This window comes from Lichenostomus cassidix, chromosome Z (genome assembly GCF_008360975.1).
Source record: "Lichenostomus cassidix isolate B80296 chromosome Z, HeHo_3.0, whole genome shotgun sequence".
Lineage (NCBI taxonomy): Eukaryota > Metazoa > Chordata > Aves > Passeriformes > Meliphagidae > Lichenostomus > Lichenostomus cassidix.
The window spans coordinates 47,335,699-47,349,732 of record NC_139511.1 but is presented as its reverse complement, the minus strand read 5'-3'; the positions used below and the strand labels follow the sequence as shown (position 1 = coordinate 47,349,732).

General features: G+C 38.0%; 1 protein-coding gene and 1 long non-coding RNA gene across 2 annotated transcripts; one reads left to right on the top strand and one right to left on the bottom strand.

Annotated features, from left to right (window-relative positions):
- Window positions 1-10: 10 nt before the first annotated feature.
- On the bottom strand, window positions 11-7,467 carry LOC146424813 (uncharacterized). The gene is made up of 2 exons (XR_014846818.1): window positions 6,276-7,467; window positions 11-3,241 (listed from the first exon to the last, which is right to left on the bottom strand). It is a non-coding gene; the product is annotated as an uncharacterized LOC146424813 (long non-coding RNA).
- On the top strand, window positions 3,808-11,031 carry MLANA (melan-A). Its single transcript, XM_085042588.1, has 5 exons — window positions 3,808-4,038; window positions 4,873-4,971; window positions 7,461-7,557; window positions 9,716-9,817; window positions 10,755-11,031. The coding sequence occupies exons 2-5, from the start codon at window positions 4,898-4,900 to the stop codon at window positions 10,821-10,823; spliced, it is 342 nt and encodes a 113-aa protein (XP_084898714.1). The 5' UTR covers window positions 3,808-4,038; window positions 4,873-4,897; the 3' UTR covers window positions 10,824-11,031.
- Window positions 11,032-14,034: the final 3,003 nt, after the last annotated feature.

Genomic DNA, 14,034 nt, shown 5'->3' with positions numbered 1-14,034 from the left:
TCCAAACAACTGCGGTTTTTGTAATTTTATTTTATTGGGGGAAGACAGAACAAAAGGGATGAAAGACTGAATCACAGTGGTGAATGGTGTGAGGATGAGGCAGCACCAAAGTTGAAACACAAGGAGCTCAGGCTGAAGCCATGAGGACAGCCTGGCAGCAGAGATATGGTCCAGGATGGTTAGGCTGATACCATCCTTGGGGCTTTTATGGTCCAACTGGGTGAAGTCCTGAGCAGTGCAGTCCAAGATCAGAACTGGAACTGTCAGGGCTCAAGCTGGAGAGCTGTTCCCACCAGCCTGAACAGGATCTTGTGAGAAATGAAAAGTCACACTTTTAGTTTCTTTGCTAAATGCACTGAATAGTATTAGTCATTTGGACGCTGTCCTCTTGTTGCCATGAATCTGTTTATTGGCACAAAAGAAGTTGAATCATAGGATATACTGAATTGGAAAGGCTCAGTTAGGATCATCAAAGTTCAATTCCTGACCACACCAAGAGTCACACCATATGCATAAGAGTTTTGTCCAAATGCTTCATGAACTCTGTGAGACTTGGTCCTGTGACCAGTTCCTTGGGGAGTCTGTTCCTCTGCCCAGCCACCCTCTGGGTGAAGAATATTTTCCCAATATCCAGCCTAAACCTCCCGACTTCAGGCCATTTCCTTGAGTCCTGTCGCTGGTCACAAGAGTGAAGAGATCAGTGCTAACCCCTCCTCTTCTCCTCATGAGGATGCTGAAGACCACAGTGAGGTCTTCCCTCTGTCTCCTCATCTCCAGGCAAAACAGACCAAGTGACCTCAGCTGCTCCTCACATGGCTTCCCCTCCAGACCCTTCGCCATCCTCATTGCCCTCCTTTGGGCAACAGCTTTATATCTCTCTTCTATTGTGGCACCCAAAACTTCCCCCAGCACTGGAGGTGAGGCTGCCCCAGTGCAGAGCAGAGCAGGACAATCCCCTCCCTTGCCAGGCTGGCAATGCTGTGCCTGATGCCTCCCAGGACAGGGTTGGTTCTCCTGGCTGCCAGGGCACTGCTGGCTCATGTTCAACTTGCCATTGACCAGGACCCACTGGTCCCTTTCCCTGGCATTTCTTTCCAGCATCTCATTCATAAGTCTGTCTGCACATCAGGGTTGCCCCATCCCAGGTGCAGAATCCAACACTTTTGTTAAACTTCATTTGTTTAGTGATTGCCCAGCCATGCAATTTGTCAAGGTTGTCCTGCAGGGCCTCTCTGCCTTCAAAGAAGTCAACAGCTCCTCCCAATTTAATGTCATCAGCAAACTCACTTAGTATTCAAGTCCTGCATTCAGGTTGTTAATGAAGATGTTGAGCAGAGAGCCTAAGGTGGAGCCCTGTGGAATGCCACTAGTGACACGTCCCCAGCCTTATGTCACCCATTTACTGTAACCCTTTGTGCCTGCCCCATGAGCCCACTGCTCACCCTCACATGATGTGTTTATCCAGCTGTGTGCTGGACATTTTGTACAAATTCAGGATCAACTAGGAGCTGTTCATATTCACAGCCATGGTCCTCCAGCTCTGGGCACTAAATTTCCCATAAAACTCATAACTAAATTTCCCATAAAACTCATAACTAAATTCTTTACTAAATCAGGTGTCAAGGTACTTACCTGTGTTTCTTTGCTCTGTCTGCTGTAGGAATCCTCAAATGTCAAAGGACAATAATTAAATGAAGCAAACTAATAAAAATCCCAGGTTATTGTCCTAGAAAGATGGAATCACAATGTCAACAGCTTGAAACCAACCGATACCTATCCTTTTTCAAAGGTCATGCTGTTATTTTTAGTTATGCTAGAAGCATTCATTTAATAATTTTCACCAAGATTCATCAGAGTTTCTTGGGTTTGCCACAGATTTGGCTATCACAAAAAATGGGTTACTTTGGGGTTTCTCCAAAGTGCTCCTCTTCCATCCTCTTCTCCTGAAATGTTGTCTTTGAAAAGGTAACACCTATGGACTCAGTATGTCAATTCTAGGGACTTTACACTGATGGAGTTAGCAGTACTATGTCAGAGAAATAAGATTTTGTTAAAAGCTTGTGATCAGAAGCAGGATGTGGTGTTTCACCTCCTCATCCATCCAACTCCTCAATAGCAGCATTCTGCATTTACATTCCAGATGGCACCACAGATCCACGAAAAAGGGGTTTTTTCTCCTTTCTTGTTGTACTATTAACAAGAGATTTGTTCAGAACACAAAATATTCAAGCAGTTGACATTTTGCCCCATAAATGACTTGAGGCAAGTAAGGGTCAGAGACTGGTTTTGCTAGATAAAGAAATCACATGGATTTTATTAGTGTTTTGATTCTCACAAGACCAAACAGCACCCTTCAATTATCATCCTCTTCCAGAAGTGAAGCTTTTCTTCAGGAAAACACATGATTTAGTAAGGAGATCTACATTTTCACAGTGCACAAGGGCTGGCAGGTTTCTTGGGAACTTGACAGATTGTTACAGCATCCACTTACAGTTTTACACATGTGGATATTTACAGAAATTTCCCTGCACCTCTTTCACCTTTGAAACTCATATTGAGTTCATCCAGATAACTTGGCCAAATTAGCAGTTTATGTGCCTCACTGCTCATTCTTGTACCCTTTATTTTCCCCACGGTAAAAACTGTGTTGTTTCAAACTTTAATGGATCTAGTAAAGCCAACTAGATCCTTCTTGTGTTAATCACAGAATGACTGAGCTTGGAAAGCACCTCTGGAGGTCCTGTGGTCTAACCCCCAGCTGCAGCAGGGCCACCAGGAGCTGGTTGCCCATGACTGTGTCCAGATGGCTTTGCAGATCTCCAATGTGGGAGACTCAACAAACTCTCTAGGCAACTCTCCAGTCACCTTCACAGAAAAAAAGGTTTCCTGATGTTCAGAGAGCATGGCCTGTGTTTCAGTCTGTGCCCACTGCCTCTGGTCCTTTCTCTGGGCACCACCATGGAAAAATATCTAAAGACAGGTCAGATTTTTACCATAATTAGGAAAAGCACAAAGGAAAAAAAAAATGGTGACTTCCGAAACCTGCACTAGGTAAAAGATAATGATGTTAATACTTTTCATCTGACTTTGTAATGAAATGGATGTTGGTTGCTCACATTATCTGTTCTTTCCTATTATCTTTTGAGTCTGTCAGCCATTTTCCCCACATTTAGAGTCTGGTTCACAGCTTCAAAGACAAGTGAAAACTTAAAAGTGTTTAATCCTTCAAACTTGAAAAAATCTGTGGAATGACAGAGAGGCTCAGATTAGTGATCTATTAGGACAAATTACAAACAGAACGTGATTCTTGTATCTTCTCTCTCTTCTGGCAGTAACTAAGACTGCTGATTTATCACAGTACCCAGACCTCTGAATCAATCACAGACTGCTATTTCTTGTGTGATCTTGTAAATGGAATTACTACAGTGTTGGCACAGGCAAAGTCCAGGCTTCATTAGTTCTGCAGCCCATGGGAGAGACCCTCTTTTTGTTGTAATATTTGCTTCTCAGTATAGAATTTAACTGTATTTGCCCTCATCTAAGACACTTCTGTCACAGCCTAACAGCATCCACCTATGAGTTTGGGTCCATATATTCCAGTTTGCACGGTGTTAAAATGGTGCAAAAAGCATACACAAACAAAGCCATAGTAAATATATGCAAAAATACCAGTCCTCTGTCACAAAATAATCAGCCTTAGGTCAAAACATGTTTGCAGTTAGAAACAGTCTGCCCACTCTAGCAGTCTGTACTGATCGGGCAGGTAAAAAGGTGTTGGGTTGTCTCTCAGAGCATACGTAATAAATGAAGAAATAACAGATTTTTCTGCTGCTTGTTAAGAGGTGAAGGATGCCGAAGAAAATAAGGAGTTGTCTCCTTGCCCCTTTCATGCTAATTAATGCACTCAGAAGCTGTACTGAAAGGAATTTAAACTCGTGATAGTCATAAGAGACCAGATCAAAGAAGAAAAAAACAGACCAAGTCAAAGAAAGCTGCACATGCCTTTCAGTTAACAGACAGAATACAGGTCTGAAGGAGGTAAGGTTTATATTTTTTTTATCCTACATGAAATTTTTTGCTTTAAAATTACGCTTCAGAAGAGGCTTGACTGTCTCTAAGTGAACTCATGATTTCTTTCCTTGGCTAGAATTCTCTTCAGTAAAGTCGTTGTATTTAATACTTTACTTGTATAGGGTAGGTAGATTAGCTGGATACTATCAAGCAGGATCTATTGTGTTCTACAGAAACATGATTACTTGTGTATTTCTTCTTCACTATATTTGATTGATTAGATTTTTAATTGTTGAGACAGCTATGATTATCACCTTAAAAGTGGGAATTAAGATTGTAATATAAATTCCCTGCACATCTGAGTTCAGATTGTATTAGCAGACATAAATCAGTAGTCCCATCCGAAATTCAGAAGATCTCTCAGAGTCTCCAGTGACTGAAAACCTGCTCTTGAGTATTTTACAGGGAATAACAGAATAGAAAAACAACTACTTGTAAGGACAATATTAGTTTTTCTTCTCAATAGTTTTAATTGTCCAGGTAAATTGCCCTTCTATATTCTAGATTTTAGTTCAGAAGTCTGCCGTCACTTGGTACCTAAAAAGGTCACATCCAATTCTGCAAACTCTGCTGCACTCAGTCGCAAACACTTTGATGACAGTAGAGATACGTGGACTATAGTTATGGTTTTAAATTTTGTCTTAAATTTGGATGGTTGCATAAATATGGATCTACTTGATTATGAAGGTGTCAGTTTGTCCTGCCTCCTTAAAATGCTCCCATTAAAATAAGGAACCTGATAATACTATGCTTTAAAGATACCACATTATCACACTGACACACTGTGTTTCTACTTTGTAGGTTTGAGCAGGACCACCCTCACAAAATGCCCAGAAGATATAACCACCAGGATGGCAACTATTTCAGAGGGAAAGGACATACCTATTTTGCAGCAGAAGAGTAAGCATAAATCAAAATCTATGTTAGCATATAAGCAAGTAAAACAAATTGCATTGAAACAAATACAGAAAATAGTATAAAAAAGTCACTGTAGTATATAGATTGAGTGCATTTTAACTGTCCTGTAGCTGTCTCTAATGTTTGTCATTGCAAAAACTTTAAGTTTTTTCTTAACATTGAGTCCTCAATGTTAATAAAAATCAGAACTGCAGAATCCAAGAATCTAGAGTTATATCATATGATCACAAGTTATTAGTATTTGCCAGGTTTACTGAGGCTTATTTAGAATTTTCTTTTGGGGTTGTTGCAAGGTGATCTGTACACTAAATTTATCACTAGCTCCACAGACCTTTCTTAGGAACTTAAAAAGGACATTGTTTCACCCTTAAGAACATGGGAAACTTCCAGAGAAAAGGTAAAAAAAAAGTGGATGAAGACATCAATGCCATACAACTGTGACTCTCAGTAAATTGTTTCTGGCTAATATTTTGTTATATTTGGATTACAGTAAAATATATTTGGTCTTGGATTATTAGAGACACCACCCAACTGGCAATGTTTTATTGCATTAGACAAATACTGCCAATGTACTTGGAAAATCTGTATGTGGCTTGTGCTTTGGGTACTCAGCCCCAAACTTAATGACTTGTTGCAGACACTCATACTGCAAGATAGCTGCTTTGCCATGATCAGCCCTGGCAAAAAGAACAAAGGAGAAGGCTCTCTCACAGTCCACCCAAAGCAGTACAGTTCTTAAAAAAACAGCTGGCTAGTCCTGTTTCAGCACTTGAAACTAAGCACACTCACCTCTACCTACTGTGAATCCTAGTGGCTGTAATTATAAGTAGTTTTTCTAGACACACAAATGTGACACTCTCCTTTCAGGACCAGGAGTATTCTAGATATAAACCCAGATTCCTAGTAGCAGAGCTTCAGCTTTAACTGGAATTGCAAGAAATTGCACACAATTGCAAGAAATAGCCTCTGAGTAGTTAGGGGTTAGATGGCAAACATAGTCAGAAGCACCAGCTCCAGAAATTACATACATTCTGGTGACATACAGGTGAATGGACAGCTAAAACTATGTAACGTGAAAAGCAGAAAGTCTAAAAATGTAGAGGGCAGCAGCTGCCTGGAGAAGTAGCCTCTCCAAGTTTTAACCGCCTGAGCGAGAGCAGCAAAACCAGTGGAGCCATCCCATAACTTTGGCTGCATCAGAAAGCAAGTGACTGCTGTGAGCTGTGTTCTTCAGTTAAACAGGCCTCCAGGCCACACAAAGTCATCAAGGGACAGAAGCAACTTACAGGATACGTGTACTTATGATAAAGAAAATCCCTTCGTTTCCAAGGGGCTTCATGTTTCAGACAGCACACAGGCAGTTCAGACAAAAAGGCAGCCTGTTCTGCCACACAAATCTGCCTGCATCTCCTTTCAGGCTTCTTAGTTCATACGGAAACACTCCTTCATGAGACTTGGGATCAGTATATGATAGCAATGATATAAAAAATGATAGCAAATAGATATAAAACCTCTCTGACGTCACGTACACCACTACTCAGTCCCAGAGGAAAAGCCTGGGGTAATTACTGCAGAGCAACTGGGCATAAGATACACAGAAGTATGTTAGAATGGGTTTATCCTGATTCACATAGTAATTTTTTCCTCCATGCTTTTCCCTTTAACCATTTCACACATTCTTCTGTTCCTGAACAGGCAAAGAAGAAAAAAATTGAGAATTAATTCTGTATGTCTCAAGAAGGAGGATATTAGCAAAGAAATTGCAATTTGCAATTATTTGGTCAGCTTGCTTTCTGACACAGAGTGGAACTGTGCTGCTTCTGCCAAGTCCACAGTGAGCAGTGGCAAGGATGTTTTACAGCACAGTTTGCAAAGCATATATTCCCTAAGATGACCCAGTGATACCAATACTGTGCCTAGTATGTCACACAGGAACTAAATCCTTATAGAGCTCTTTATGAATAATTCAAAGTTTCTTAGTCATGTTTTAAGGTTGTATAGAGTTTTATGTATCCAAAACCCCTTCTGGCACTAGTAGTTGTCACAATATTATGCAATTAGGATACATTTTTCAATACTTGCTGTCTAGAGAAATTTAACAAATAAACATGAGCTGCATCACTGCAGTGTGGCATTTAATTTATTTCACATTCACTTGCAATATCACAATGCTGTCTGCTAGATTTACAAGCAGGTTATCTTTTTGGAATCAGTAGTCACTGCTAGATCATTATGTTCAAAGAAATATTTTTTTTCAAATGCTTAAGGACTTGGCAGAGAAATTAACTAACTATTAAATCTACAGAAACTGGCTGAAGATTTACTGATACTTTGCCTATTTTCTGAGGTAAATTCTGCTCCACACTTTCCTCTCATAAAAAGACATTGACATAAACTTTTGTTCTAACCATTGCTGTTCCTGCGAGAATGCATCTAGTGGTGCTAACTATTTTGTTTTGCTTTCCCAACAGAGCTCTGGGTATTGGACTTTTCATTTTGGTGCTGGCAATTTTACTTGCTTTTGGCTGCTGGTATTACAAAAGACGTAGTGGCTACAAAAGTCTGCGGGTAAGTGTGGCATTCATTTTCTATCATGCTATTATTTTGACAATACATTGACATGATTTGCAGGACATTAGTGCAGAGAACATCAAATCTGTAACAAGACATCATTATCTCAGGCAGTATTTGCACTGATATATGTCACAGGCAAAACCACACAATATGAAATACAATCTGTCCTGAAGAACTTGCAAATCAAGAGTGTATGAGGAACCAGAAGCAAAAGGACATGAAACCAGTTGCCCAACATTGCACAACACATTGGTAGAAAAAATTATTTCTAGGAAGTATTATATTTAATATTTCCACAAAACCAAGAGGTATTCTTTGTCCTTTCATTTAAATACAAGTAGCATAGTCACTATTATTAAGATTTACCCCTAAATAAGGACAGATATCGTTAGAATAAATCTAGGAAGCAGAAAAGAAAAATAACTTTTACAAGTAAGTAAATATGCTCACATATGGGTGATGTGTGATTTATCTGTATAAACTTTGACTCGCAGTTTTAGGATTTACAAACAAAAGTGGGGCAGGTTTGAGATTTGTTTTCTAAACACTATTTTATGAATATTTTAATTTGTGTCTTCTTACAAAATATAAAATGTACAATCCTTCTCATAAGATCTGCTGTTAGAAGCTCAAAGGTTTATTTTTGAAGTTTTGCCCTCTCTCCTATGAAAGCGAGGTCTTTCTTAATCCTTTAAACTGAAAGCTTGTTGCGGTTTAACACCAGACAGCAACTAAGCACAATGTAGCCACTTGCCTACTTCCCACTGCCAGCCTGGTGTGGAGGAAAATTGGAAACAAAAGGTGAACTTAATGGATTGAGATAAGAATAGTTCAACAGTTGAAACAAAATATAGTCATCTACTACTACTACTGCTAATTATAGTAACAAAAAGGAGAGAGAGAGGAGTGAAACCCAAAAGGAACAAGTGGTGCACAATACCCACCACCGAAGTTTCCCACCACCTGCAACTGATGCCCATCTCATTGCTGAGCAGCAATTGGCCCCACCCAGCCAACTCCCTCATTTATACTCTGGACCTGATGTTCTCTAGTATGGAATATTCGTTTGGCTAGTTCAGGTCAGGTGTCCCAGGCATGAGCCCTACCAGTTTCTTGCACACCTGCTCAGTGGCAGAGCATGAGCCACTGAAAATCCTTGACTTAGAGCAAGAGCTACTAAGCAACAACCAAATCATCATGGTGTTATCAGCACTAGTCTCACAATGAATCCAAAACAAAGCACTGTACCAGCTGTTAAAAAGAAAATGAACTCTACTCCAGCTGAAACCAGGACAAAGTTTTTCCAAACAGGTGTTTTACAGTATCTTTTAGTTATTCTAATATTTCAAAGAAGATATAAGTAACTACTTGGGATTAAAAAACTCAGCAAAGCTCTCGTCCAAGTCAGCAAATCCATTTCTTTGCTGTTTCTGATAACTTTGTCCCGTTCCCTTTCCAGTTATCTATCCAATACATGTATCAATTGGCAGATACATGTATTGATAGATACATAAAATCTGAACTTTTATAGTGAAATGTTGCAAAAATTAAGGTTGTACTAAAAAAAAAAAAACAAAAAAAAACCCAAAACAAAAACAACAAAAAAACCCCAAAAAACCCTCAAAAATTGAACCAAATGCCTGCTTTGTACATCCTGGCAAAAGGCACAATCCATTGTTCAGTTCCTTCTCATTGCAGATTGCTACTTTCTGGTTTTGAAAATCACATTTTTCTTAGGCTTTTTCTGGCTAGGGGACAACTGCTACAGAATGTGTACAAAACAAATGCTAGAAAAATGGAAAACAAAAAGGTGGGAAATTAAAGAAAGAAGTGGGTGGCATAAAGAGGAGGGGGCATTCAGGTACATGAGATGTCAGTTCCTGCATCAGTCTTGGACCTAAAAAAATGTGATACTTATTTTTCTGGCAATGTAATTGGATTACATAGGAGAGAGAGTACATCTCAGCAGAGACAGCAAAAAGTGTCCTACAGGTAAAGTATCTTTCTGACTTGAAATGCGTCTGGCCCTAATCCCAAACTCTAATACATGCTGTAAATGTGCTGTCAAATTTTAAATTATGCATAATTTGCTCCAAATTCACAGTCTCTTCTTCCTTTTACCTTCCCCATATTTCTTTGTGATCTGTCACAGAGCAAAAGCTCTAGTGTGAGCACAATACGAAACGTGGTAGGTGAGGGAGCAACCCTGGATTGCAAAATGGCTCTGCAGGAGTACAGAGACTTTAATTCTGTGGTAAGTTGCAACACAAGATCTTACTTACTTAAAACTTAGTAAGACATGGTAAGACAATATTGTTAAATAGGCACCTGATGATTTCTCCCTTGGTGTGTGCTCTCATATCAATGCCTCAACATCAACTTAGAAAGTAGTATTTTGAAAAATTTGTACTGTGAAAAATTTTTAAAATCTGCTATTTAGAATTTTTATTTTTAAAATTATTTTCTTTCATTTACATCTATTCTTAGGTTGTATGATCATTATGTAATCTATTAGAATGATGCAACACCTGAATGCTGAAATACAGTGGAAAAAACCCCAAACATCTCCCTAATAGATTTTCTGCCATTCTGACAACAAATGGATTGTGTCTCTTATACTATACTCTGGCAAGCATTGTCAGGGAACATACAAAACTTCAAGGTGTTAGGTCTTCTAATCATTATGGAAAGATGAGGATTTAAACTTTTCAATTTTCAAAAAGAAAAATTAAGTGATAAGTGTATGTAAATGGGTGTGTTTAAATTGCTTTAGAATTCAGAAAAGGCTAACAATTTTAAATAAGCTGCTCAAATTTTTAAAACTAGAAAAAAGCAAAGTGCCTCTACCAAGACTCTTAAAGAAAAGCTTCCATGTTTATTTGAATTATGAATATAAAAACACTCTATCTATATAAGAAAAACACTCCTGCCTACACAACACTGAAAATTCTCTCTTTAGTTGAACAACAGCAATGAAGTGAATGTGATGCAAAACCAGAAAACAGAGTACCAAAAAAGTAACCTTCAAAAAAGAGACCTAATGAATGAGCTCAGCTACTTTAAGCCATAGACCTGTATCTAATATGGCGGTAAATAGATTGCTGCATGTTTAATGTAATTTTCTTGCCATTTTTCTTGTACCTCAATTGGTTGGTTTTTTTTATGTTTCACACCCATTTTCCTTACCATAGGTACCTGATGCTCCACCAGCTTATGACAAAATTGCTGCAGATCAGTCACCACCACCTTATTCACCATGATAACATGAAATTTTAAACCCTAAACATACTGATTTCCTTTCTTCGTGCTTGCTCTTAATTTCATGTACATGCCTAACCTTCTTAAAGCTAAAATCATACAAAAGAAAATAACATGTTTTCATTAGCAGTTGCTGAAAAGTATTCCCACTTAATTTACAGAACTGGTCCTTGAAGTGCCTTAATAAATCTGAATGTGCTTTTGTTTTAAGTTTTTCACTTCTTGTGGTCAGATGAATACATTATGCTCTGGTCATCTTGAATCCTTCATAGGTCCACACAGATCTGTAATTACATACTATTCAGTATCAGTCAGAGTAAAATGTGATGGCACAGTTGTTTTCATCTTCCTCATTTAGTCTCCCCTTTTTCAAAACAAACAAAAACCCCTAACTATTCCTTAGAATGTGATGGACAAGCATCTTTCACAAAATGAACAAAACCATGTCCTGCTACAGACTGTTTTCCTTACCAGCAGTTTTAAGATTAACTTCCAAAAAGTGACTGTTTTACAATACGCTTTTACCTCACATCACTTGTTCATGTACCAGTAATGAATTGATCCCTTATAAAACATGATCAAGCTACCTATGAATTGGCATAATGACATCACTATAGTTTCCTTGTGGCAGTCATATGAGAGAGCAAAAGAACTTTATAAATATAAAGCTTTGTGTGTTACTTGTTTCTAACATGATGGAACTATATAAGAAAATGCATGAAAACCATTTCTCGTGAAGAGTACAAAAGACAGTCAACTCCAAGATGTTCATTTTCCCAGCTTGCCAGAATACTAGCAGTAATAAAAACCAAAGAACTTTGATATGCATATATTTGCTACATACATTTTATAGTTATTGTTTACTTAGCCTTTTTGTTATTGCTTACTTGCCAGATTAGTACTTAAGATAATATGCAGATCAACAAATTTATACACAAGGCCTGATATCTCACAGCAGGAGGCAGCTAAAACTGTACAACATTCATTAAAACCAAAAGTAGTTACAGAAGAAAACTCATGTCATAAAGCAATTATTAGCTGCTATTAGAAAAGAATCTAGTTCTTTGTCATCAAATATGCAAATACAAACACCTTAACACAAAAAAAATGTTTTAAATGCAAGGCATATTTACTTGTTTAACATAAACCTCATATATGTTGATAAATAATACGGGATAATTTTTAAAAAATACTTCTTTTGTAATAAAATGTTTATCTAGATTAGTAAAATTGTTGGAAGGTAATAAATATCAGGTAATAAAACTTTCAATCGCTGTGAAAGGTTATAATCCATCCATATATTTTTATAAATTTAGTTGATACATTTATTTAGAAACTTAGAGAGGTACTTCAACCTAAAATGCTGTCTTACCTGTGTCACTTCCAATATCTTCCTGTCAGAAAAAAAACCTGTGGAATTGTTTAGCAACAGGAAGAAAAATACACAGGAAAATATAAAAAAATTGCCAGTTTATAGCTGCTAAGCACTAGAGATGTAGAACACAATGGCTGACAAATGCAGGACAGATAAGCTAAAGCTTGAGGCTGATATCTTTAGCAACTCTGTGCTCTGCATTTCTTTACTCTAGGGCAGCATCCTTTCTAAAGACTGCAGTGCTAGAGTGGAATAGAACTGACACATGCATTCATATCTAAGAAAAAAGTTAATTTCTATAATTTACTATAAAGAAGTGCTTAGAGTTCAAAAGCCTTTACCTCATTGCACACATTTTTAGTAGTGTCAGAATTAAATATATTACCAGCTGTTGCAAAAGCTCATGAGAAAGTTAACATTGATGAAGTAGAAATATTAATTTATTTGTACAGTTACATAAGGCCAAATTGTTAGAACTCCTCAGCAGCTGGAACAATTGAACTTTGACCTGAACTTGCATATACTTAAAGGATAGATAAACCCTCCTGGAAATTTATCCTTAGTTTTCAGAAAGTCCTCTCCCTTTTTTCCCCTGTGAAAGCAGTATTTTTGCTTTATAGATGCAGTTAGACAGTGGTCTAAGATTTTAGTGCATTAAAATAAGAGCATGAAATAGAGCTTCACAGAGCACTCCATTAAATGGGTGTGAACTTAATCACTCATGCTGAACACCATTGCAAACTCCATTTTTCAAACCTGGCTCTATACCCACTGATGGTACACTGCAGAGTCTGGCTGATGACTCATTAAAAAAAACAGTGATACAAGACAGGTCAGACCTTGAAAGCAAGAGACCAGTAAATGCCAAAGTTGCATGCTGCAAGAACTGGTAGTTTCTGTATTACATTCAATAACACTGCAATTCACCAAAAGCAAGTTAAAATATTCCAGGACAACTGTTCCTTTAAAGAGAAAGGGAAATGCACAGAAATGTCTCAACTACCACACATGGAGAACATGTTATAGTGTGTTAAAACTTCCTGGAAAATCTTTCACATTACACAGTTATATGACCCCAGAGTAGCAATAATCTAAAAATTTGGATTATTGATTTCTTTACTTTGGTCATGTATGTAACAGAGAAGATGTAAAAATTGAAGACCTGTTCTTCTGGTTTTCACCCTCTTTGCAATCAGGCTTCAATCAGATGCCTTGTATTACAACTATAATTCTGAACAAACATGATATTTGTGCTTTATTTTCTTCCATCAAAAAAGCGAATGAAGAAATTCATGGGCAATTTGAGTTTTTCCCCAGGATGCTGATGAAGAGGTGGCTAGTCATAGCTGGAGAATGAAGCTCTGCTTGCTGCTCATCTGCACTAAACTGCTCCTATCAGAGCAGCACACACACTATTAAAGCTTATCTGCCCAAGTGGATCTTAGGAACTTCTCCATAGCTATGCATGCAACCCTTCCATAGATGCAATGAATACTTCAAAAACAGATGCCTTGCTAACATAGCATGTTTTGGTCAGATTGGTAAATTAGAATGGCAATAGCAATTGCATTGGCTGTGTTTGGATTCCCAGTACGAGCCTGTTGGATCATCTGCTTTGTAATGCAGTTACAAGCCTCAGTGTAGACTTCCAAGATTCTAGAGTATTGGGCAGCCATCCCAGCCACTGAACAAAGGTAAAATGCAGCATGAGTTCAATCCTCCTAGCATACTGCACCATGTAGCAAAACAGTTGCTCAGCCAAGAGCCAAAGGGTATATTCTACACATATCAGAGAGCTATGATAAAAGAAAAAACCATGAACTTTCCATAGGAAGCAC

What these genes read in the sequence shown, in the direction of transcription:
- MLANA (XM_085042588.1), top strand. Translation starts at nt 4,898, where the DNA reads ATGCCCAGAAGATATAACCACCAGGATGGCAACTATTTCAGAGGGAAA. An exon ending in ACCTATTTTGCAGCAGAAGA is followed by an intron (nt 4,972 to 7,460) that starts GTAAGCATAAAT and finishes CTTTCCCAACAG; the next exon opens with AGCTCTGGGTATTGGACTTT. An exon ending in GTGGCTACAAAAGTCTGCGG is followed by an intron (nt 7,558 to 9,715) that starts GTAAGTGTGGCA and finishes GATCTGTCACAG; the next exon opens with AGCAAAAGCTCTAGTGTGAG.